At 36.7% G+C, this 27,934-nt stretch overlaps 1 protein-coding gene across 7 annotated transcripts in view; it reads left to right on the top strand.

Annotated features, from left to right (window-relative positions):
• LOC132156022 (ryanodine receptor 1-like) overlaps positions 1-27,934 on the top strand; it is a 113,963-nt gene continuing 86,029 nt past the window's right edge. For 4 of the 7 annotated variants that reach the window (XM_059564826.1, XM_059564824.1, XM_059564828.1 and 1 more), the window contains exons 1-4: positions 1-138; positions 23,056-23,175; positions 23,960-24,061; positions 27,635-27,655. In XM_059564826.1, coding sequence (XP_059420809.1) covers positions 91-138; positions 23,056-23,175; positions 23,960-24,061; positions 27,635-27,655 — 291 coding nt within the window. In that variant the 5' untranslated portion in view covers positions 1-90. The remainder of the gene's footprint in view (positions 139-23,055; positions 23,176-23,959; positions 24,062-27,634; positions 27,656-27,934) is intronic. The other 3 variants (XM_059564829.1, XM_059564827.1, XM_059564825.1) reach the window with 1 other exon arrangement.

Below are 27,934 nucleotides of genomic sequence, written 5' to 3'. Positions count from 1 at the left end.
GAGAGATAGAAGACACTGAAACACACTATAGAGAAAACGTAAGGATTTTCTGATTTCTCCTGAGGAGCTGCAAATAACCCTCGGAGAAGGATGGCAGAGGGAGAGGGGGGAGATGAAGAGATACAGTTCCTGCGGACGGTAAGTAATGCCTGCTTGACCTACAGTGTTTTTGGGGGGGACTCAAAGTTATTATTATTTTTTTTCCTGTGCATTAAGGGTATTTTGGCATATACAGGACCAAACCACCATAGACGTTGGGGGGCGCTCATGACCCCCCGCCCCACCAACATTTAGACTAGTAGTTAAGTAGCAAAATGCAGGACTCTTAAACTTTTTCATCTGGCCCCCCTCAATTTTACACATTTGGTCGCATCATTGCTGTGAAAAGTGTTTGAAATATCCCTGCATGTGATTGGAGATTTGTTTGTTTGTTTTTAAATATGCACGCTTATTTAAATGTCAAGCGTGAGCGCAATTTAACTGGCAAATAAGATCCATTGTCAATAGTGTAGTGATCAGTGTTGGGGCTAACACATTACAAGTAACTTGAGTTACGTAATCAAATAACTTTTTTCAAGTAACTAGTAAAGTAACACATTACTTTTTAATTTACAAGAAAACATCTGAGTTACTTTTTCAAAAAAGTAACGTCAGTTACTTTGTTTTCCCATTTATTGACTGACAAGTCTCCTGTCCCTAAATTGGGAGAAATCGGAAGTATAGAAGCGTTATGTGTGTGAACATGATGTAGTTCTAGACTAAATGTGATTGTGCATTAATTCATCCCACTTGCAAAAAAAAACTGATTTAGTATTCATCAAAATGAATTAAAACGGTGAAATGCAAACTCAGAATATGACACAAAACTGCAATTATTAAATATGTTAACACAAATGTATCTAATCCCATTTTATTAATTAATGTCTTTGATGCTGACCTTTGATGATCCAGTTTAATCATACTAATAAGCAAAAATGACTTTAGATAAACTAACAATTGTGCTTCATTGTTTTTTCTTTCTTTCTTTCTTTCTTTCTTTCTTTCTTTTTTATTGCCGAAGATTATTGAACCTACCTGTCCTGTTTTCTACTGTACAGACGTGAATTAACTTTTCCTTCAGCCTGAGGATTATTCATTACACTTTTTGGTGTGAAAGGGCTTTTACATTTGCTATAAATAGAACTTCTTATATTAAAAACAATCAAGCCCTGCTCATATTTTTTTTAAAAGTAACTCGAAAGTATCGCAAAGGTAACGTACCACATTACTTTCCATAAAAAGTAACGTAATCAGTTACTTTTAGGGAGTACCGCAATATTGTAATGCATTACTTTTAAAAGTAACTTTCCCCAACACTGTTAGTGATGTATGAACTTACTTTAAAACAAAGCAGTTTGCTGTTGGTCAGTGTTGCAAATTCGTATGAACAATTTGAGCTGGTTGCGAAATCTGCGCAGGGAAATCTTTCGCCTATATTATGATTATACAAAAAATCCTAATCTTGTAGATTCCTGTTAAAATGAATGGATTTTACCTGTGAAATTTCTCCAAACAATGGTAAATGTAACCACACTGTAATGGAATTTATTTTTTAACACCCCCATTCACATTTGTAACCTCTTCATTTGGACTGGTTGGTTGAACTGTCACCATGGTGTTTTTGGACAATTTTTGATGGACGTTTTTGCAAGCCTGGTTCTCACCCTGTATTTAGTTGACTATTTTTACGGTGGCCCACATGCCTTTTGACCTGCTTATGGAGTTGATAGTCTGCCTAACAACTCAGTGAGGGACGACGACTCTAATCAAGGACATGTCCTGCTTTTGTTATTGCTGACTGTGAACTCATATTGTAACTGCTGCATCTTTTCACTTATTCTTCTAGAAGATTCTGTCATTCAATGGATGTATGTGAGTGTGTGTGGATAGACAGCGGCTGGTGCATCTGTTGGCACCGTTAGTTATTTTTACCTCAGGAAAGGAGAGACTTTCAGAACATGAGTGGAAGATACAACAAGCAGGCCAGCTCCTTGAGCTCCAAACCAAAGGACTGAAAGACTGTGAAAAAGAAAGGTCAAATGGAAGATTTGGATCTGGGCGTTTTTAAAAGTTTTTAACCACTAAGTCAGTGGTTCTTGATAGAGCATTGCGTTAGCTGTGCAAGTTTGTGGGTTCGATTCCCAGGGAGCACATGTTAGGTAAAAAATGTTAGCCTGAAAGCACTGTAAGTTGCTTTGGATAAATGCGTCTGCTAAATGCATAAATGTGATTTTTACATTTTCTTACCCAGGGGGCTGGGGCCCACTTAGGGGCCTCAGCAAATTTCCAGGTTGGTCGCAGGATAACGTAAAAGTAAATATGAATTACATTAAATAGAAAATTAATTATATTATAATTAAAGAATATTATATAATTATATTATAACTATAAATTAAAATGCTTAAAAACATATGAACTATCTTCTTCTTCTTATATCTTTTGGGCAGTGTAGATGCTACTTGGTGTATTACTGCCTTCCCCAGGTCAAAGTTTGAACTACATTTTTATATACATTCCTGTTTAACTACCTCAGAGATCACTTTATGTTTATCACTGCATCCAAGCAAAGAAGTCATATGAACTATCAATAACTACAACAATAATTAAAATATGTAATGGTTGTATTTATCAAAGAACCTACAGTTCTTAAAACTTCTAGAACCTGAATTATGGTTAATTACATTTACATTTACATTTATTCATTTAGCAGACGCTTTTATCCAAAGCGACTTACAGATGAGGACAGTGGAAGCAATCAAAAACAACAAAAAGAGCAATGATATATAAGTGCTATAACAAGTCTCAGTCAGGTTAACACAGTACATGTAGCATGGGCTTTTAAATAATATAATATAAAGAAAACAGATAGAATAAAAAAAGAATAGAGCAAGCTAGTGTTAGAGGTCTTTACACATACACACATACAATTGCATAATTAATGAAAAGAAAATAGAATATAAAAAGATTAGAAAGGTAGTTAGATTTTTTTAAAGAATAGAATTAGAATAGTGAGTGTTAAAGTTAGAGGGTCAAATAAAGATGGAAGAGATGTGTTTTAAGCCGATTCTCGAAGATGGCCAAGGACTCAGCTGTCCGGATTGAGTTGGGGAGGTCATTCCACCAGGAGGGAACATTTAATTTAGAAGTCCGTAAAAGTGACTTTGTGCTTCTTTGGGATGGCACAATCAAGCGACGTTCACTTGCAGAACGCAAGCATCTAGAGGGCACATAAGTCTGAAGTAACAAATTTAGGTAAATGTGTGCAGAGCCAGTGGTAGTTTTGTAGGCAAACATCAATGCCTTGAATTTTATACGAGCAGCTATTGGAAGCCATTGCAAATTGATAAACAGAGGTGTGACATGTACCCTCTTTGGCTCATAAAAAATTTATCTTGCTGCCGCGTTCTGAATTAATTGTAAAGGTTTGATAGAATTGGCTGGAAGACCTGCCAAGAGGGCATTGCAATAGTCCAGCCTGGACAGAACAAGAGCTTGAACAAGGAGTTGTGCAGCATGTTCCGAAAGAAAGGGCTTGATCTTCTTGATGTTGAATAAAGCAAATCTGCAGGATCGGACAGTTTTAGCAATGTGGTCTGAGAAAGTCAGCTGATCATCAATCATAACTCCAAGGCTTCTAGCTGTTTTTGAAGGAGTTATGGTTGATGTGCCTAACTTGATGGTGAAATTGTGTTGAAACAATGGGTTTGCTGGAATCACAAGCAGTTCTGTCTTGGCAAGGTTGAGTTGAAGGTGATGGTCCATCATCCAGGAAGAAATGTCTGTTAGACAAGCTGAGATGCGAATAGCTACCGTCGGATCATCAGGATGAAATGAGAGTTGAGTGTCATCAGCATAGCAGTGGTATGAAAAGCCATGTTTCTGAATGACAGAACCTAATGATGCCATGTAGACAGAGAAGAGAAGTGGTCCAAGAACTGAGCCCTGAGGCACCCCAGTAGTTAGATGTTGTGACTTGGACAGCTCACCTCTCCAAGATACTTTAAAGGACCTATCTGATAGGTAAGACTCAAACCATTGAAGTGTGGTTCCTGAGATGCCTTTTGCCAGTAGGGTTGATAGGAGGATCTGGTGGTTAACCATGTCAAAAGCAGCGGACAGATCAAGCAGGATAAGTACTGAAGATTTGGATTCCGCTCTTTCCAGTCTTAGAGCTTCAACAACTGAGAGCAAGGCAGTCTCAGTTGAATGTCCACTTCTGAAGCCAGATTGGTTGCTGTCAAGGAGGTTGTTGTGTGTGAGACATGTAGAGACTTGGTTGAACACAGCTCGTTCAAGTGTTTTTGCAATGAAAGGAAGAAGGGAAACTGGTCTGTAGTTCTCTAAAAGAGATGGATTGAGATTGGGTTTTTTAAGTAGTGGAGTTATACGTGCCTGTCTAAATGACGAGGGAAAAACACCAGTGTGGAGGGATGTGTTGATGATGTGAGTGAGTGCAGGTACAACTGCAGGAGAAATGGCTTGAAGGAGAAGAGATGGAATAGGATCAAGCGGGCAAGTTGTAGGGTGATTAGAAAGGATGAGTTTTGAGACTTCTGCCTCAGAGAGTGAAGAGAAGGATGTAAATGAGTGCAAGTTTGCTGGTGATATGAGCTTGACTGATTGTGGTGTGGAAAATTGTGCACTAATGTGTTCAATTTTATTAATGAAAAATGTTGCAAAGTCGTCAGCTATTAGAGATGAAGCAGGAGGGGGAGGAGGAGGACAAAGAAGTGAGGAAAATGTTTTAAAAAGCATGCGAGAGTTAGACGAATTGTTAATTTTGTTATGGTAGTATGTCATTTTAGCAGTGGAGACATTAGTAGAGAAAGAAGATAGGAGTGACTGATACATATTAAGGTCAGTAGTATTTCTGGATTTGCGCCACACCCTTTCAGCAGCTCTAAGCTTAGAACGGTGTTCGCGTAGAACATCAGATAACCAAGGGGCAGAAGGGGTGTTACGGGCTGGCCTGGAAGATAAGGGGCAAACAGTGTCTAAACAAGATGTAAGAGTGGAGCAGAAAGTATCAGTAGCACTGTTAGCATCCAAAGATGATTAACCAAATTAATTAATAATTAATTTAATATTAATCCCTTAGGCCCTTTCTTTTATTAGAAGGTAAATGGGTCCCACTCCAAAAAGCACAATATATAGGCAGGTTCAGAATTATAAATTATAGATTAAATAATTATTCTTATTTGATCATACATATCCCCCTCCTTGACCGAAGTAAAATCACTGTACACACAGATCCATTTAATTGTATTGCTCTTTAAACGGCAATAAAACAAGATGAAGCCATGAAATAGCACCACAATTAGAAGGTAATATAGTTTAAAAACCTGTAATGTTTAGTTAATACATATTAAAAACACAAACCAACCGGTTAAAGTTGATCCAATTTCTTTAGAAATGTAAATTTTGGCGGTTTTTACACCCAGAGCCTGCACAATGTAGTTGCTTCTTGTAACACATTGATTTTTCTTGAGAGTGACGACACATTTACCCTTCAAAGATGACATTGATGTGTTGACATGTCTGGAGTGGTCGAATATGGCATCTACCTGTACATATCTATTGCAGTACGTTTTAGAAATGGATGTAGTTGATTTCCTGGATGTTGAAGACCATTCTGCTGTTTTTTTTTTTTTTTTGGAGACATCTGTCTGGAAGACCCTCAATCCATTTGTCCAGTGGGATCAGCTGATATCTACAGTATAATACATCCTCATGCCTCAGTTAGGAATGCTAATAAGAGTGTTATGTGGATGACAATGCTGCAGAGAATCCCTCACGCCTTTATGATCAAAGGTTAACTTTTTATATTCTTCACGAGACACCAAAATAAAGTCTCACAGGTGCTCTGAGCCCATACATGCAAAAAACAGACATTTTTGAAGTGTTGTTTGGAAGGAAACAGTCTATAGACTTTAACACTATAGACTATAAACAGACTAGAGTCTGTAATGGAGAATGTTCTTTACAGGAACATAAGATTTCAAATAAAAGCTAACAAGTGTTCTTTGACCATTTTGCTCTTTCGGTTACATAATTATTTTAGTTGGTTTTTCAGTTGTTTTATGGTTAATGTTTAGTGTCATTTTTTGTCTTTGTGTGTGTGTGGATGGTAGAGATGACCCACCTCTCCCTCTCAGCAACTTTCCAACTTTCACTTTCTGTTGTTTTTATTTCACTGTGAGGACTGGAGAAGAGAGGGATGAGTGGAAGAGAAAGAGAAGTGCATATGTAATACACTTCAAAAATAGTTTTTTACCCAAATCAGGAATATGAGAACATATTCTGTTACTGTGATTTAAAGTCAACATGAAATAGTGAATCCTGTTTAAGTTTACTTATTGTGAAGAGTGCAAGTTATTTCAAATCGAATGGAATATTTTAACTTAACTATTACAAATTATTTTTGTTAATTGAAATAAAGCTGAAGTACAATATAATGAAGCTAAAATATATACAATATAAAGATTATATTTAACTTGAACTTAAGAACTAAAATAAAAAAATTGACTTGGCAACTAAATGAAAGAAATAAGGTTAAACTGAATTGCTAAAAACTAAACTAAAATGAAAACGGAAACATAATAATTTATCAAATTAATAAAAACTGTAATGTAAATACAAATCTATAAATAATACTAAAATAGTCTCACAATAATAATCTTTCCCACCATTTTGTTTAATGTAATTTGTAGGCTAGCTGTAGCCATAAATAGCTGTTGCTTTCATTAAAGTCTGGCTATATATGGACTTTTGACAACACATTCAATAAAGACAATAACAATATCCTACTTTGTCTTCTTTTTTTTTTCCTTGAAAAGATCAGATTACAAAAGTAAAAAATGTGTTTACGAACAGGGACTCGTGTTTAAATTACAATGGAAAGAAAGTGGAAAAAAAACAGCATCCAATCTTTTTGGGGCTTTCTTATGTAAATATGTTTGATTTCCTTTATCTGCATGTATGACAATATCCCAACATCATTGTAATGAAAGGTGCAGATTATGTGAGATTGTCTTTATATATATTTCAGAGCTAAAGGAGCAGTGTTATGTGCTGTGTGGAGAGTGTGTGACTGCTGTAATCCATACAGTGACTCAGTTCCAGGCTATAACAGCGGTTTCCTTTTATAGTTTCACCACTATAAGTGCCTGACACTCTGCAGGGAGAGCAAGAGATTCTGTGTCCTACTTTGTCTTTGCCTGAATCCATAGGGAGGACAGTGTGTGTGTGTGTGTTTTACATGTGTGTGTTGCAGATGAAGCATAAAAGCAATTAATCACTTCTGTAATAAATTCCACACTCTTCAAAATGAAAGTGATGTGATGTGTAGCCAAGTATGTTGTCCCATACTCAGAATTTGTGCTCTGCATTTAACCCATCTAAGTGCACACACACAGCAGTGAGTAGTGAATATACAATGGCACACACACACACACACACACCTCACACTGTGTACACACATCCAGAACAGTGGGCAGCCATTTTTGCTGTGGTGCCCAGAGAGCAGTTGGGGATTCATTACCTTGCTCAAGGGTCTCACCTTAGTCATGGTATTCAGGGTTGGAGAGAGCTGGTACCAACTTGAATCCGTGATCTTTGTGTTCCAAGTCCGACTCTCTAACTATTAGGTTCTTGGCACCTTTGGTTCCATGTAGAACCTTTAACAACCTTTCTATTGCATGAAACATTCTTTATAATGGAAAACAGTTATTTAGATCATTAAGGTTAATATTGAAGCTGATTACTGAAATGTTATTTGGGAAACCCAGAATGGTTCTTCTATCGAACCCCTCCCCAATGGAACCTTTGTTTTAGCAACCTGGTTTCATAAAAATACGTACCTCTGTGTACTTTTTGTGCAACACTGTTTTTACATATACTTTACTGCATGTTTCGCCACGGTTTCCAAGAGAAATGTCCACTGAGTGGCGCTAAAACATGAGTTCAGTACGTGAACCTTGGCATGTTTTTATTATGTTGATATAGTAACGTATTACTGTGTTTTTATTTTATTGTTCAGGCACGTACTGTCTACAAGTTAATGCTCTATTGTATTGGAAATAACACCATACCCAAGCCTAAACCTACCTGATAGTGTTCCTTATATGCAGATTTGAACTGTTTTGTCGATCCGGGGTTACACAGGATTCGAACCAGAGCTCCTCACCTCTCAAATCCAGTGGAGAGAAATCCCCTCACAACTAACTGCAAACTGCCATTAAGATCTGCCTCCATTTTGTTAGCAATGCCCCATCTTCCAACAATCCAATCAATTCTCCAAAGGACAAAATCAAGTCCCGCCCTCTAATTTCAGATGCCATTTTACTCGGATAGACGTCACAGTAGACAATAAAAGACAATTGCTACTTCCGTTTCATGCCGACTTTAAAGTGACCCTATTATGGATATTTTTAAATTAACTTTCATGCAATGTGTAACACAGCTGTAAGTGAATGAAAACATCCTGCAAAGTTTTAAAAGAGAAGATTCTGACTCATTGAAATGAATAATTTTTTTAATAAATTCAATGCCTATATGCCATTAGCATATTGCCTGCCCACTTGTTGGTCTTTTCTGTTGGTCTGCATTGCCACTAGGTGCACTTTTTGGAGTGGTAAAAATATTGGGTTTCCCGGTAACGGCTGTACACAAAGCAGCACTGCTCTCACAAACACTGCTTTATCAGGCATTACAGGCAGGATGAAATGGAAATGAGACCAGTCGGACCAATCACCTCAAATTGGACAACGAAAGTTTTTTTTGACCTGGAATGCATCTCAACCTGTTGTTGGGAACTCCCAAAACCAAAATGATTGTCCGAATGCCTCAAGCCTATGGTGGAAATGTTAGACCCCTTGCCATACTGTGATGCGTGTCCCGGTAAGAATTCCAGCACGACAAGACAATAACAATAAAACCCATTACAAGTGAGCCATTTGTTGCATCCAGTGGGGATATAATTACAGATTATAATGACTTATACTGTCTTTTTATGCATGGCATTGCATCGTGACGCGTAAACAATAAACCATGTCTGCATTTGTGATCGGAGAAATGACAAACAACAAGCGCTACTCTGCACTGCTCAAAACTCACGTTTGGCTCATCAGTGGCAAATCCCTTACATATGTAAATTAACTTACAGACTGTGAGTCAGAACAGCTGGCATTGTAGTTTACTCTCCCATGATCAGCAAACAGTCTTCTATAAAATGTGTTGCACACATTTGAATATTTGGGTCAAACTGTTCTGGAACAGTGTTGTAAATACAACTTAACCACTGATTTCTAGTTTCCGTGTCCTCTTTTGGAAGGCCAATCAATGTATTTTCGCTTTCACATGAAACACACAGCTCCAGGAATTGATGCTGGTGGCAACAGCAAGAATCAAATTAATGCCTTATTTCTTTGCGTGAACATTTGGGCGGTGTTATGTAAATCTTTCCACATCATGACGTAGACGTGAGGGGGGGGGGGGGGTGATTAAATGAGGCGTTTTAGGGGGGCGTGGACGAGTCTTGACTTTTAGAAAGAATATCTCATTGGGTTTGAGACTTTAGTCTTTGAAACTTTAGAAATCTTATCTATTCACGAACAGCTTGTAACACTACAAAAAGAAAGGAAAACCTGAAATCGCATCATTATGACCCCTTTATGTGTGTATAGGACAAAAGGTTATTTTCTTAGAATTTTGTTAATGTTCTCCACACTAAAAAATGGTTTAGAGGCTGCTGTTTTGTATTGAGAATTGAAAGATCTCACATAGTCATATAGATATTTTGGGGTTTTATGCTATGTTACTCTTTAACATATTGTAGGTTTTCTCCCTAAATACCAAATCAGTGATGACTGGCCTCAGAAATGAGGAGAGAAGGATTTAGAAACACTAATTTTAGTGCTCAGTTAGGCAGCTCACAATAAGTGCCTGTATGCCACATGGGACTCTTCATGGGAGGAAAGAGAGGTGAAAGGTGTGTGTGCTTGATGAAGTTTTAGACCATCAGCTCTTCAGAAGATTCCACAGGTCTTGAATGTGTAAAGCAGGAGTCTTTCTTAGGCTTATGTTTTGCTTAGCCCACAGATGATCAAATCTACACCTCACCCCTAACAGACCATCTGTTCATTGACAGCCAGGGTTCATGTGCGCTGTCATGACCACATCTTATACAATAAACAGGTGTTCCTTCTGCACTCCAGTCCCTTTAAAGAGAAGAATCGCTTATGTCAGCCAGAAACTTTAACTGACCCCTGAGTCAACTAAAGAGAATACTGACAGTGTCACAACCTGTTTGCACATTCGCCTCTTGCACAATCCTGTGTATCTTAATATAAGACTTCAGTATACTTTCATGCACGTTATTTTCTATTCTAAATTTAATTCTACAGTATACATCTTTTTTATATTTTATTCATATATTTCTATTGTTTGCTTTTATTTCATTCTTTCATACCTATATTTATGTATATTTTCATCTGTGTTGTATTCTTTAATAATTGCACTGTCCATGGAGCGGACCTGACTCGCATTCCACTGCTGGTTATATATGCTCTATATACAGATGCATCTCAATAAATTAGAATGTCTTGGAAAAGTTCATGTATTTCAGTAATTCAACTCAAATTGTGAAACTCGAGTATTAAATAAATTCAGTGCACTGCATGTCAATGAAGGGTGTCAATGACTTCTGGAGAACTGTCAGTTCAGAAGTCTTCCCCATGATTGTGTAGCCTAATGAACCAAACTGAGAGACCATTTTGAAGGCTCAGGAAACCTTTGCAGGCGTTTTGAATTGATTAGCTGATTGGCATGTCACCATATTCTAATTTGTTGAGATAGTTAATTGGTGGGTTTTAGTTAAATGTGAGCCAAAATCATCACAATTAAAAGAACCAAAAACTTAAACTATATCAGTCTGTGTGCATTGAATTGATCTAATACACAAGTTTTACAATTTGAGTTGAATTACTGAAATAAATGACCTTTTCCATGACATTCTAATTTATTGAGATGCACCTGTAATCGTGTATTGTATATAGCCTACTCATGATTCAAATGATAATGCAGATGTGCTAGCTTCATACTGTATCTTTAAAGGTGCTATCTGTCATGTCTGCAGAACCTGATTTTACCAAGTGAGACATGTTCCTGGGACAACATCTTTGTTGTCCCTGGAACAACATTGTGATTAACCAATCAGATTTGAAGAACCAGTTTATAGATTTTGTGAAGTTTACGCTTAAAATCACTGTTTGGTGCTTGTACATTAGTGTCATTCATCTATCATTTCCCCTGATTTTAGGGATTACTCATGGTTAAGGTTAGGTTTAGGTGTAGGGATATGGTTAAGAATATATTTTTGGTGTAAAATGTTGTTCCAGGGTTAACAAAATATGTTGACCCAGGAACACCTCTAACTCAGCAAAATCAGGACGTGCGTCATGTCTGGCAAAAAAATCAAGTCATACTCCACATTCCATACCAGATGGGGGCAGTATGCCTCAATAAAGTGAATTGGTCTACTCTAGAGTAACAAACGAGAAACGGCATAGTCTCTATGCTCAGCCCCTACATTCACAACAACCCTAGAGCCATAGCCAGGGGCGTAGCACCAAATTTTGGGCCCTGGGTACAAACCATCTTGCTGGGCCCCCAATACCATAGTGATACCAATGGGTAAGGTATTGCATTTTTATCATAAAAACACTTAAAATGTAAACAAAATAGGCCACACTCTGATTAATATATTTTTGTTTTATTGTCGAAAGTACTACTTACTGAGATGACAAAAGGTCTAGCAGGTCCAAACCTGGACTAAATCAAATGTACTGTAAAGCAGTTCTGAAAATGACCATACCAAATGAGAAAAACGTTGGTCTGAAACACAAACTAAATAATGTCAGTTTTTACTAAATGCCCATTGACGGGTCTTTGCATACGCAAATTTGCTGATCAGGTCTTTAAAGTCCAGTTTTTTGGCCAACTGACTTTCTACAGAGAGTATGGCAAGGCTGTTCAGTCTATCCTGGGACATTGTTGATCTTAAATAGTTCTTTACAAGTTTAAGTTTACTGAAAGCACGTTCCCCTCCAGCAACAGTCACTGGTAGTGTACAAAAGATCCTCAAGCCAATGCAAACTTCTCCAAAAATGCTTTCTAGCTGCATTTTGTATATGGCATTCAGCAGCTCCAGTGGTGAATGAGTATTTGGAAATGTGTCTGGAGTGGCAGTGTGTTGAGCTCCGTCTGCTTCTCACTCCCTGTTATTTACGTAAGGGATAATGTATAACGTTAGATTACATTATCCTCCGCTTCGTGTCGGGGTCCTGTTCAGCCTGTCGGGGTTGTTATTCGCTATAACGACCGCCTCTCTATACATTATCCCGCTTATTACATGGCTACCCACAAAATAAATAAATAATTTGCCACGAATTATTGATTTAAAAAGGAGTTTATTGATTTAAAAACGATTGTATTGCTTCCGCCAAAGAAAATAGTCCGTTCCGCGTCCATAGCAATGCGCTGTTTTTCATGGCAACGGTCTGTTATACTTCGCAGCGGTCTGTTATCAAGAAATAACAGACCGCATTCTACATTGGAATTCAGCCAAGCCATGTAATAATCAGAAACATTTTTTGCTCGCTATGAAGGGTGTGATACTATAAAGTATTGGTATATTATTCATAAATGCAAACATAAATGTATGCTATTCTACCGGGAGTAGATATTTATGTTAAAACAATGTCAATGCTTGATGATGCATTTGGAGCTCACCTCTCTTTTCAAAAAAATTTGTGAGCAACTGCTTGCCCTCATTTGCCCTTCTCTCTTTATTCTGCTTCTCTTTTCGTTTTTGAGCCCCTGATTTTCCTTTCTTAAGGAGAGACATGACTCTTCACGGCTCACTCCAGCTCCTGTCTCATCAACTGATTCAATCACCGCGGGTCCGCAGCAGAAGCACCTGACCTGGGGGTCGTACCATTTGCATTGATTCGAGAGGGGTGTGGGGCCCTGCACAGCATGAAAATGACTTTTTTAGACCAAACCAGCGCCTAACTACAAGTTTAGTTTTGCACAGGAACTTTTTTAGTTGTACATAAATGCTATACAAATGTTAGTGCATGTATATGTATGTATAGAAAACTGACTTCTAAGGGCCCCCCCCTGCCTCGGGCCCTGGGTACTCGGTACCCTTTACCCCCCCAGTCCGACGCCCCTGGCCATAGCCGAAGCCTAAGAGGACGTTTTGCCTCCAGAGGAACGTTGGGTGATGTAAGGTGATTTTGAAACATGACATCTTCAAGCTACTCCCCTTCACCTTTACCAGTGAATATGTTCATATTCGTTTTGTTCATATTACATATTGAGTTGTATATACACATTATTTGAATTAAATTAATTTGACAGACAGCATTCTGTCAACATCATTGGTCAACATCAGACAGCTGATGTTGACCAAGCTAGCGCCAACCAACGTAACCAGAGCTGCCAACTCTCAAGCCAACTCTCACCGTGAGACACACGCAATTGACTCTTTTCACATGCTTTCACGCCACACATCAATTTTCTCACGCACTAAAAAACCACGAAGCAAAGAGGACATGGAGACCAACAGACTAGACAGAGCAGGTTAGTTATGATATAAAAAATATCAGATTCTGTCAATTTTATTACGCAATTCAAACAATACCGTTTTGGCACTTGTAAATGTTACACGGCAGATCCCTAGCGCACGTGAACCGATCATCTCTACAAACGCAGCTACGGTTAGCCATCGCTAACATTAGCACGTTTATCGAACAGCCTTCGATACATTTCTATGTTATAACTACCCGAAATAAATACGAATAAATACGAAATAAATGTTGCAAGTTCGGAGTCGAACCTCATTTCTTTCAAGTCCATCAGTTGGAAAGCAGTGCCGATGTTTACTCTGGCTCGGCTCCTTTTCTTATCGGATTTGATTTGTGATTCCGAGCGCGGTTGTTTCCCTGTAGCGGGTGGTAGGGGTCTCTTGCCAAGGGCTTCAGCCATCCTTCCGCTCTCTTCCCTGAACTGAAATGTAGTGGGCCGTACTTTCCACACGATTGACATCAGGTTCAAGTACGCCCACAAGCCGTGCGAGTTATTCATGTATTGCAGGTTGGCTGGTGGTTATGTTGCCCGCATACCGCCTCCCATGGCCGAAACTGGTATTACGACACCTGCCGGGCCGTGGCTAGTAATGCTAATGCTAATTAAGGTTGATATCTCTGCAGCACTATAACTTGACATTTTTTTAATGACATCATCGCCGTTATTTCTTGTCATTCTTTTGAAGCATGTAGGTCATTTTTTGGATATTTTTACCTCGATTTTTACACATGGCACCTTTAATGTTCCTTATTTGTAAGTCTCTTTGGATAGATGGTCTGCTAATGCCTAAATGTAAATGTTGATCTTGGCATCAACATAAATATATAACATTAAAAACCATATCATTGTAGAATAATTTATCTAATCGTTAATATGGATAATATGTAAATATCATTCATTTCATGAAGTTTATTTGTAACAGCAAGGGCTCATTTATTTCATTATATGTTCACTCTTAAAAATGAAGGTTCCAAAAGGGGATTTTTGCACTAATATAGAACAACCAAATTGGGTTCTCCAAAGAGCCTTTAGGAAACCAGGAAACAGTTTATAAAATTCTAAAAAGCTTTTTCCACTATAAAAAATAATAATTATGCATTAGAAAGGCTCAACAGATGTTCAAGTTTCTTAATTAATCCATAGATGCCAATAAAGAACCTTTATTTATTTATTTTATTTTTGTTCACAGCATTTATTAATCAACACTGATGAAAAATTTGAAATAAACTTGAGGCGACCCGCTTTAGGGCTTTTTTGTATTTAATCAACTCAGATCATGGAGGAAATTAACAATAATGACGGTCTGTGCTTTCATCAGACGTAATAATTAAGCCACATGAACTCAAAAATAAAAAAGTTTTTATTTGCTGATCCAAGTTAGTTTGCATTTTAAATTAAACCAAACATTAAGATTCCATAATTGTCATGTAATAACACAACTTAACACATAACTTTGACAACGAAATACAATCAAAGGAACTACATAAAGTTAAAATATCTATTAATTTTGAATAACAAATATGTATATCCTTGTAAGTCTCCATGTTTTAACCAATTATTCAAGTTCATAATCAGTGATCAATCTGAACTTGTTCAGCAGACTGTTAGTTGGACCATCAAAATACATACACGTTATTGCTGTTTATTTTAAGGATTTTAGGTTAAGTAATATATCATGCCAAACTGGCTAAAATTTTACTTTATTTATTTATTTAATACAATGCCTTTTCTACATTCAGTTTTTTAATAAACCTCTACAATATAATTTTCTGATGAAGTGAAAGTGGAAATTATATAATTTATATAATTAATATAATTAAGTTAAATTAAATCATTGTCGATCTGGTGGGACAGGAACTGACATCTTCTCTCCAGTTACGTTTTTATTTGTGAGGTGAGGTTTTTTTATTTTTTATTAATCAGTGTTGAAAAATATTTACCTTGAGATACTTGTAAACAAAGAATTGAGTCATGCATGGGATGTTAATCATTACTCATAAAAAAATAGTAGTGAATGGGTTCAGAAATCAGTAAGCAGAAAATATGACATTAGCATCAGAGTCACTCAAATATCTGCAATGTGTCAGCGCATAAATAAACATCAATCTCGTCTGGCCACTTTTCAAATGGTACTATGATTATTCTGTACTTGAAATACTATTCAATTGTGGTGTCTTTGTTTTGCTGACTTTGACCTTAGTTAAATAACAGAACTAACTTAAGTTATTTCTTTGCAGAACAGCTGTAGAATACTGGACACACTGGACAAAAATTTTAATCTGTCATCATTTAATCATTCTCATAGCTTTCCATAACTGCTTGACTTTTTTTCTTCTTCAGAGCACAAGATATTTAAAGACCAACCCAAAATACAAGATTTTTTGGGAACCAAACCATTTAGAATTTTCCTTTTTGGGTGAACCCCCTTTACTGTGGAAATAAAACTCTTGCTTGTTGGATGAACAAAGATTAAAGATTAATTGGCATATGTTAAATTGATCTAAACAATCACCCATAAGCACACGTTAGAGCTTCTATGAGTCAAACGTTTTGAAATTCAGTCGGTGGAGTCATGGTTATGACTCATAAAACTGCAGATTTTTCATGTTTAAGAGCTCTAGATGTTTTCAGCAGTTGATGAAACTACCTAAGTGATGAGAACCTTTATGAGTGCCTCTCATGCAGATCCCTGGGACAGAGACATAGTACAGTTATTAGGCTTACAGAATGAGCTAACACTGTTTGTTTGTTTAATTGACCAATGTGCCATTAAACCATTTTGATCATATCAAAATATATATTTTGATGATATCATTTTTTTTTTGCTAATTTTGTCAGATGTAAATGTAGACTGCAAATTACTTTTTCTGTCTTCATATTAAAAAAAAAATCTCAAGTTGTTCCACTCGCAAATCTATTCATATTGACAATTGATATTGCAGTTATTTTAATGTACTTTCTATTAGACCATTACAGAATGACTGCGTTATTTTGAAATCTGTTCTTGAAGTGAAATTATAAGTGCTGTAAAAGTTCTAATAGGCTAGATGAACTGATTTAAACTTAAGTATTAGAGTTTACAGTAGGTAAGGTTGATTCATTTCTATAATTGTTAGATGAACCTACTACCTATATATAATTTGGGGTCAGTATGATTATTATTTTTTTCATGTTTTTGTAAGAATTCTCTATGGACACAAAGGCTGCATTTATAAAAAAAATAAAATAAAAAACGTAAAGCAGTGATGTTGTGATATAGTAATTGAAAATAACTTTCAATTAATATTTTAAAAATGTAATTTGATCCTGTAGTTATTTCACAGTTATATATTTTCTGTCAAATTTGTTACATTTAATGCATCCTGGTTGAATAATATATTTCAGTGGTCTAAATAGTTGTTTATGGGAAATTGTAGTTAATGCATGGTTTTTTGTGTGGCTGTGGGATCAGAGACTCTTCTGCCCTGAAAGAGCCTCTGAACTAATTGGGGAATGTGAGTATGACAGGTGCACTCACCCAAAATAGCAATGTTGTTGAGCCCACAGCAGAGATCTCGAGAGAGAGAGAGAGAGAGAGAGAGAGAGAGAGAGAGAGAGAGAGAGAGAGAGAGAGAGAGAGAGAGAGAGAGAGAGAGAGAGAGAGAGAGAGAGAGAGAGATAGATAGAGAGAGATAGATAGAGAGAGAGAGAGAGAGAGAGAGAGAGAGAGAGAGAGAGAGAGAGCCAGGGGCAGAAGTGTATAGATGGATAAAATTGTAAGGAATCAGCAAAACATGATTAGGACCAAAAGAATTGCAATAAGTTGTGTTAATTAAAAAAGGGAATTGAAAGACTCGAGAGATGCATTTGTAAGTGTGGTGTATGCGTGTTTGGAAGAGAAAGATAATTTTTCTGTCAGGTAGAGTTATAAATACATTGCGTCATAAAATATTTGGACAATAAAGTCATCTTTTAAAATGCCATTGAATTAGATAAAATATCAAAACAACAGCAGATTTTTTTAAAAAGTAAGATAGGACAAGCCCAGTTTCTGAGCAAAGCATTTTACCAAAATATGTTTGTTAGGTTGTAAATGAGATAATACTGTTTAGCATTTAGACACTTTAGTTGTCAAATATTAGTGGAACATGTTTATAGTTAATGCAGTGAACCACTGTACATTAACTAAAATCACACTGACATTAGCCAGTTGAAAGAAACAGTAACAATGGCTTAGAAAAGTAAAATTAGTTCTAGGTCTTTATTTATTTGCATCTAATACTTTTACCTTTTTTAAAAGTGTCTAAATACTTTTCGAACACAGAAAGTACAAATCTTTTGCAGACCCTCTCTGTCACGCTGCTTGTTTCTGTAGTGCGTTTGTGAGGCTGTCAAAATGCTGCCAATCATTAAAAAGCTGTGAAGTAGGACACTGACAACCATTTTGTCGTCCTCTTCACCTGCTGTGCTCCTGTCTCCATGGTAAGTGATATCTTCTTCATGGAGTGACTCCCTGCAGTAAGATCTGTTTTCAAATCCCAGTCAGCTAAACTACATTGACAGTTATGACATGCGCACATGTTCCTCTGATGCTAGAAAATATATGCTAGTTTTAAAAGGTGTCATATTTCTGGAGCTGTAGGAATGATAAGGTTCTGCATGGAGCCACCAAATACATTTTTGTGACTTCTCCACTTTTAGCTTTCATGATATCATTGGACATGCAAAACAAAACGTTGGAATTCCTTTGTGCCAACAGGAAAATAATAACCATAACCCTATAAATGGTGGCTGTATGACTACAAGCAGCCCACCTAGAGAGAAAGTGACATTTTGTATTGGGAAATAGTTGCAGGGGGTCCTGCTGGTAAAGAGTATGCTTTATGGTTCAGGTTAGTCGGGGCAGACAAAATCATTTTGAAAAGGCACAGTCATTAATGCACCAGCCCTCCTTCTGCTTCATGTCTACTCTTGTTAATCCACCCACACTGTCCCTCCATCTGTGTCAGCAGTCAGTGATGGCTGTAGTCAGAATGAAGTGATTTGGCTTGAGGAGGTCTTTATCAGCACGCTGGAGGAGAAGGGGAATCCCGACACTCATTCTAATTATAAATGCGGTTATGTGTTTTGATGGCCCAGTTTTCATCTCCCTTTTCCCTCCTAAGTTTGTTTGTGTAGCAGCATTGCGTTACATCTTCTTAAAATGACAAACAACAAGCACTACTCTACACTGCTCAAACCTCACGTTTGAATCATCAGTGGCAAATCCTTTACATATGTAAATAAACTTATAGATGTGAGTCAGAAAATTGTAGTCTACTCTCCCATGATCAGGAAACAGTCCTCCATAAAATGTGTTGCACACATCTGAATATTTGGGTTGAACTGTTCTGGAACAGTGTTGTAAATACAACTTCACCAATGAATTCTAGTTGTGTCCTCTTTTTTAAGTCCAAACGAAGTATTTTCGCTTTTTCACAACGAAACAGCATCTCCACAACATGGCGCGGACGGCAACAGCGAGAATAAAAACATATGCCTTCTTTCTTTGTGGGGGCATGTTTAAACAAGCCGTTTTAGGGCATGGACTAGTCTTAACTTTTATACAGAATATCTCTTTGGGTTTGAGACTTTAATCTTTGCGACTTTAGGGATCTTATCTACAGGTGCATCTCAATAAATTGGAATGTCATGGAAAACTTCATTTATTTCAGTATTTCTACTCAACTTGTTAAACTCGTGTATTAAATAAATTGGTCACACTTTATATTAGGTGGCCTTAACTACAATGTACTTACATAAAAAATAAGTACAATGTACTTATTGTGTTCATATTGTATTGTAAAACACTTTTGCTGCTATTGAGGTGGGATGGGGTAAGGTTAGGGAGAGGGTTGGAGGTATGGGTAAGTTTAAGGGTGGGTTAAGGTGTAAAGTATGGGTCAACAGTATAATTATAAATGTAATTACAGAAATTAAATACAGATGTAATTACATTTAGTTTTTTTTAAATATAAGTACAATGTAAAAACATGTATGTACACAATAAGTACATTGTACTAAATTATTAATTAAAATGTAAGTACATAGTAGTTAAGGCCACTTAATATAAAGTGGGTCCAATAAATTCAATGCACACAGACTAGAGTAATGTCTTTGGTTCTTTTAATTGTGATGATTTTGGCTCACGTTTAACAAAAACCCAATTCACTATCTCAACAAATTAGAATATGGTGACATGCCAATTAGCTAATCAACTCAAAACACCTGCAAAGGTTTCCTGAGTCTTCGAAATGGTCTCTTAGTTTGGTTCATTAGGCTACACAATCATGGGGAAGACTGCTGATCTGACAGTTCTCCAGAAGACAATCATTGACACCCTTCACAAGGAGGGTAGGCAACAAACATTCATTGCCAAAGAAGCTGGCTGTTCACAGAGTGCTGTATCCAAGCATGTTAACTGAAAGTTGAGTGGAAGGAAAAAGTGTGGAAGGAAAAAGATGCACAACCAACCGAGAGAACTGCAGCCTTATGAGGATTGTCAAACAAAATCAATTCAAGCATTTGAGTGAACTGTGGCTGGGGTCAAGGCATACAGACGTGTCAATGGCTACAATTGTCGTATTCCTTTTGTTAAGCTACTCCTGAACCACAGACAACGTTAGAGGCGTCTTACCTGGGCTAAGGAGAAGAAGAACTGGACTGTTGCCCAGTGGTCCGAAGTCCTCTATTCAGATCAGAGCAAGTATTGTATTTCATTTGGAAACCAAGGTCCTAGAGTCTGGAAGAAGGGTGGAGAAGCTCATAGCCCAAGTTGCTTGAAGTCCAGTGTTAAGTTTCCACAGTCTGTGATAAATTCAGGTGCAATGTCATCTGCTGGTGTTGGTCCATTGTGTTTTTGGAAAACCAACATCACTGCACCTGTTTACCAAAAATTTTGGAGCACTTCATACTTCATTCTGCTGACCAGCTTGTTCAAGATGCTGATTTCATTTTCCAGCAGGATTTGGCACCTGCTCACACTGCTAAAATGCACCAAAAGTTGGTTAAATGACCTCCAACCTATATATATATATATATATATATATATATATATATATATATATATATATATATATATATATATATATATATATATATATATAATTATTATTATTGTTACTTGTTTAAAGTAAGCCTGTTTTTGCATATGCAAAGCTGGCAGATGAGAGGTCTAAAATATGGGCATGTGTATCCTAAACCCATTTAGTATTAAAACAGATGTGTTTTGATGGGTGTAGGAATTGGACACTTTTTGGTATGGAAATCGTTAATATCGTTATCTTTATATAGTTATGATACTTGGTGTGAACAGGCCTTAACAAGCTGTTTAGTGTATATGCACCTGTTGTGAAGCCATTGGAAATAATGGGTGAGAACTGAGCACATAAATGTGCAAAGTGTACAAAATTATAACTGATCTTGAAATAGTTGAAAGTACAGTATATCTCTGACCTCTTATTTTATAACATGATCAAAATAATCCCTAAGAGTATTTATGGTTGGCTCGCCTTGAATTTAGACTTAACAGCAGCTTACCCTGAGACCAAAGGCTCAGAATGATTTAGTACTCACTACAGATGTTATTAATGGCTCTACTTCATTCATAAAATAGTTGTGTATGATTTTAGTTCTATTCGTATAACATTTTATAATTTTTTTATAGGGACCGTTTACTGATGTCAGAATTGTTATGCTAATTTCTCCTAGTATATATATTTACATTTTAGTACATTTTAGTTATATTTTTTGTTTACATTTTAGTACATTTCTGTAATCTAACACTCAAATAAAGTCAATCTAAACTTGAATAATTTAGTAACACTGTTAAGTGAAATCTTCATTAAATATAATGTCAAAATAAATATACTGTAATATTATAATGTTGCAGTCCTAAATTCACTTGTAGTATTTTAAATAATTAAAAAATATTTTTTTTTCTTGAGTAATTTGTCTGTCATTTATTGAGACAGAGAGCATAGAATTTTACTATACCATAGAATCTAACTATATCAGCCATAAATTGAGAATAAATACCGCCTTGTACTGAACAGCTGTTTCTGTGCATCTCTAAGAATATGAATACAGCTGAAGTTAAGTGCTCATATGCGGCAGTATTTGAAAATATATGTATTTATATCGAATTTTGAATAAATATTGTGTTAAAATGCGTTCATTTAACGTTTCATTTCATATAATAATTATAGACATCAGTTATCTGCCCCCCTGTACTTTTGATAGTAACATATTTTTTTTTTTAATTTTGGATGGTTGCTTTTGTCTCTGGGTTTTGAATATAGTCCAACAAGGAGTGTGAGTGACCCAGTGTTTTGCTATTTAAAAAATTCATATTCCTGTAAGTATCAGAGTTGTACTCTCTCTCTCTCTCTCTCTCTCTCTCTCTCTCTCACACACACACACACACACTCACACACACACACACACACACACACACACAGACAGTCTTCCTTCTTCCAACAACAAATTTGAGATTGAACTTAAGGTATATCTTGATTATACCTGTCTATATCTGCTTATCCTGCTCCATGATTACATTATGGTCCAATTTGTTCTACTTTAAAATACTAAAATGTGAACCAGTATTAAAATAATTGTCAATATGATCTCTGTAAAATAAGTAATTTGATCTCTGGATATAAAACATGGGCCTTAAGTAATAAGTACATACTGTATTATAAGTCACGATGGCTTAAATACCAGCTGTATACTGAATATTCTTTCTTCCTAGATGTGTTTTTTGACTAAACATCTTATGACTGGAGTTTTAAAGGGCTCTGTGCCCTTACAAAGGATAGACTGGTCCCATTTCCTCTGTGCAGGGGATTGTGGGACAGATTGTGTACTACTGTATAGGAGGTTAGAAGATAAATTGTGAGGCTTGAGTTTTGACAAAAGTGCTGTTACAGAAGAGGGAAAAAACTGAACCTAGAACAGTGAAATATGAAAGAGAAAAAAAGAAGGAGAAAATTAGCTTGGAGAGAGAGGGAGAGAGAGAAAGAGAGAGAGAGAGAGAGAGAGAGAGAGAGAGAAGAGGAGAAGAGAGCGCAGGATATAGCTACATCATGAGTCAGTGGTGGGAACAGCTGAGAATGCTATATGTGACAGGTGGAAAGTGTTTGGAAGCAAGTCTGTGTATTACCATATTTACACGCTCTGTGCTATGAACGTACATATTTGCATATTTGCATGTATATGAATAAGTATTTATTTCATCCCACTGTCACAAGTCACTGTCACCTTTGCCATATTGGTCTGTTCATCCTCTCACTTTGCATTCCTTCTGTTTTTTTATTTTATTTCTTTCTCACAACCTGCTCTGGGTCACAGGAGGACCAAGTTGTGCTCCAGTGTACCGCGACTGTTCTGAAGGAGCAGATCAAACTATGTCTTTCCTGTGAAGGCTTCGGGAACCGTCTGTGCTTTCTAGAGACAACGTCAAATGCCCAGGTAAAGTCATCAAAAAGGTGTTAATAACCTCGGCAGGAATGTTACTCATCATTACAAACATCCACTGTGGACCATGTTTTTTAGCTACATCATGGTTATTTTTTAAATAATATATAGCTATTTATAAATATATAAAATAGCTATATTACAGTTATTTTTACGAATCAAATAATACAATAAATTAGTATTTTTATATTTCATTTAAGTTATCCAGTGTACCAAACATATGTTTTGGCTGTACCACACCAGTTTTTTTGTCAGGCAAATAATACTGACAATACCAAAAAAGTAGAATAACTTAGTATAATATCTTTTGTATATATTTTAATGTTTATATTTTTTATACAAATTATTTATTATTATTTATTTTTTAATATTTACATTTATATGGAAGTATTTTTTATTAAATATTACATTTATATGCATTATGTTATTTAATTAATATTTCAAAATTCCTCATTACAATAGCCAGCATACCACATTATTTTACTATATCACATAATGTTTTACTTTAAATTATATGCTTAGTATGTATTAAAATTGCTTTTTAGATGCATATTGTTATTTTATTCATATTTAATATTAATATTTGACTGTACACATATACATTGCAGTAGACAAAGAAAACATATTTGCATAACAAGCACTGCTGAAAGTAGCAATCTACATTTTTCATAACTAAATATTGTTTTTAAAGATCCCATGAATCGTTAAGGGTTTCCTGCCAATGTAACAACTATATTTATGTCCATAAATGTGTGTGTTTCTTTGTCTTCATCTGCAGGATGTGCCGCCTGATCTGGCGATCTGTGCCTTTGTACTGGAGCAGTCGCTCTCAGTGCGAGCTTTGCAGGAGATGCTGGCCAACAGAGTGGATATGAATGAGGTGAGAGTCACATGAATGAGAGAGAGAGAACGATGGAGAGGTGGAGAGCAGGGAGCAATTTGAAAAGCAGAGGGTCAAAAATAAAATAAATCATGAACAAAGTTTTGGGATGATTGAAAATATCTAATTGTTGCGTCCTTTTACAATTTACAGACACATACAGTATGATGTAGCCTTACAGTTTTTCTCAGTCACTTTGGTACATTTCTCGAATCATCCTTGAGATTTGCAAAACAGTATGTGCATTTCTCAAAACAACTCGTACAAATAGCAAAACCCAATGGATTACCTACAAAAGCCAGTCTCCTGCTCAAAATCCTTAGTTCGTCTCTCAAAAATAAATATCTGTGTCAATGAACATGTCAGTGCCATCAGAATGACCAGTCCTTGTGTCATAGTTTATGGATAAGACAGTCAAATTGCTTAGTCATGTTGTCAATATAACAGTGTATTCTGGAGGGATGTTCTGATGTAAACTATGGCAACATTTTGGATGACAGTTACTGTACTGAACAGTATGCCATATGCTTATGTATGCCATATAATAATTTAAAATGTACAGATTTACACATTACTGTATGTGGGTTATTGACTGAAAGAGACTGGATAGAATTCCCAGTTACACTTTTACTAGTGGTCTGACCAAAAAAAAAAAAAAAACCTTTACAATGTCATTGTGATATAAAAAAGGAAAAAGAAATATGGGCACAAATATGAAAATAAGTAAATTTTCAGAATTTTAACTCTTGTGTTGTCTTCTGTCTATACAGTATAAGCTTTCCAACTGAAGATTCATGAGATGAACCTTTGAGCTATTTCAGAGAAATGGTTTATCATTGGTTTATCATCTACATTCTCTTCATTAGTAAAGATTCACTTGTACAATTCATGCCAAATTGACAAAAAGTCTAATAATAATGTGTAAAAAAAAATTCATTAAAAGTGTGCTTGGCAGTTAATGACAACTAGATTAACCATTTTGCATTTAATGACTTATACGATGAACTAAAGTCTAGATGTTTTGAGGGGTAAGACTATTTGCACAGAAAAGTATATCATACATTTTGAGCGACATGACATTAGCAAATTATAATGTAGGAAACCACAGAAAAATGTGCATAATCAATTGCATGAATGTACAAAAGCAATCGCAGCTTGATCAAAAGAATGAGAAACTGGTTTTATGAGGTGTATAAATGACTAGATGATGTGGAGGTTGTACAAGTATTTTTGAGAATTTCATTTCTGATTTGAGAAATGCACCAAAGTGACTGAGAAAAACTGTAATAAAGAAAATTTACAGTGAAAATTTTATTTTAAAATTAGTGATCAGAAAAACATCTAAAAAACATATTACAGTACAGACCAAAAGTTTGGACACAACTTCTCATTCAAAGAGTTTTCTTTATTTTCATGACTATGAAAATTGTAGATTCACACTGAAGGCATCAAAACTATGAATTAACACATGTGGAATTATATATGGAATTATATACATAAGAAAAGTGTGAAACAACTGAAAATATGTCATATTCTAGGTTCTTCAAAGTAGCCACCTTTTGCTTTGATTACTGCTTTGCACACTCTTGGCATTCTCTTGATGAGCTTCAAGAGGTAGTCACCTGAAATGGTCTTCCAACAGTCTTGAAGGAGTTCCCCGAGAGATGCTTAGCACTTGTTGGCCCTTTTGCCTTCAGTCTGCGGTCCAGCTCACCCCTAAACCATCTCGATTGGGTTCAGGTCCGGTGACTGTGGAGGCCAGGTCATCTGGCGCAGCACCCCATCACTCTCCTTCTTGGACAAATAGCCCTTGATGCCTTCAGTGTGACTCTACAATTTTCATAGTCATGAAAATAAAGAACACTCTTTGAATGAGAAGGTGTGTCCAAACTTTTGGTCTGTACTGTAGATAGGATGGATGGATGGATGGACAGATGGACAGAGAGACAGACAGACAGACAGATAGATGGACAGACAGACAGATGTACGGACAGAGAGACAGACAGATGGACAGAAGAACTGACAGACAGACAGACGGACAGACAGACAGACAGACAGACAGGTAGATAGACGGACAGAGAAATTTTTATTTTAAAATTATTGATCAGAAAAACATCTAAAAAGTGTGAAGTGAAGTGACATTCAGCCAAGTATGGTGACCCATACTCAGAATTTGTGCTCTGCATTTAACCCATCCGAAGTGCACACACACTCAGATACACTGTGAGCACACACCCAGAGCAGTGGGCAGCCATTTATGCTGCGGCGCCCGGGGAGCAGTTGGGGGTTCAATGCCTTGCTCAAGGGCACCTAAGTCGTGGTATTGAAGGTGGAGAGAGAACTGTACATGCACTCCCCCCACCCACAATTCCTGCCGGCCCGGGACTCGAACTCACAACCTTTCGATTGGGAGTCCGACTCTCTAACCATTAGGCCACGACTTCCCCACAAAACACATAGATAGGATGGATGGCTGGATGGATGGACAGAGAGACAGACAGATAGATGTACAGACAGAGAGAAAGACAGATGGACAGAAGGACTGACAGACATACAGACAGACAGACAGACAGACAGACAGACAGACGTACAGACAGATAGACAGACAGACAGACGTAGAGACAGATAGACAGACAGACGTAGAGACAGATAGACAGACAGACAGATGGACAGAGAAATTTTTATTTTAAAATGAGTGATCAGAAAAACATCTAAAAAACACATAGATAGGACATACAGACAGACAGACAGACAGACAGACGTACAGACAGATAGACAGACAGACAGACAGATGGACAGACAGACAGACGTAGAGACAGATAGACAGACAGACGTAGAGACAGATAGACAGACAGATGGACAGAGAAATTTTTATTTTAAAATGAGTGATCAGAAAAACATCTAAAAAACACATAGATAGGATGGATGGATGGACAGATGGACAGAGAAACAGACGGACAGACAGATAGATGGACAGACAGACAGACGTATGGACAGAGAGACAGACAGGTGGACAGAAAGACAGACAGACAGACAGACAGAGACAGATGTACAGAGAAAATTTTATTTTAAAATTAGTGATCATAAAAACATCTAAAAAACACATAGATAGGATGGATGATGGATGGACAGATGGACAGAGAGACAGACAGACAGACAGACAAATAGATGGACAGACAGACAGAAAGACGTACGGACAGAGAGACCGACAGATGGACAGACAGAGAGACGTACGGACAGACAAACAGACGTACAGACGAACGGACAGACATACAGACAAACAGATAGACGGACGGACGGATGAACCGACGGACAGACAGATTGAGATAGATAGTAATAAACAGTTTCAATATGTTGTCAATTGTCAGTCAATGTGTTGTTGGACCTCGTTATACATACACACAATTTTTATCCTTCTATGTTTTGTTATATGTTAGGTGCATGAGGTCATCTAAAACCCGGGTTATTAGAATTATATTCTGGTGTTAGAGGGTAGATTTGTTAGTGTAACTGAATTTCCTGTACTTTTTGTTTCCCTCTTTACTTTTCATCTCCCTTTCCTGCCAACTTTAGGCAGTCGATTTGGATAAATGGGTATGTCTAATGTCTCATCGTAACCTCAGCACCCTTCCTCTCCTCTGTATCTAAATCTCCTACTTGGTGTCTAGTGTGGATGAAATAATGCTATAGTTCTTCTTCACCCCTAAACCTTTACTTCTGTTTGACCTTTGACCGCTGTCACCTGTTCCTCACTTTGTCTGGTTTGGTTGGATTTGGAATCTCATTTGATCTCCAAATGGCATTTCAAATGACACCTCGTCTGTGTGTATAAGTGTATACATTTGTAAGAAAGAGAGAGAGAGAGAGAGAGAG

The sequence above is a fragment of the Carassius carassius genome, chromosome 13 (genome assembly GCF_963082965.1).
Source record: "Carassius carassius chromosome 13, fCarCar2.1, whole genome shotgun sequence".
NCBI classification, from domain to species: domain Eukaryota; kingdom Metazoa; phylum Chordata; class Actinopteri; order Cypriniformes; family Cyprinidae; genus Carassius; species Carassius carassius.
The sequence above is the reverse complement of the archived record's forward strand: the minus strand, read 5'-3'. Positions and strand labels throughout refer to the sequence as shown.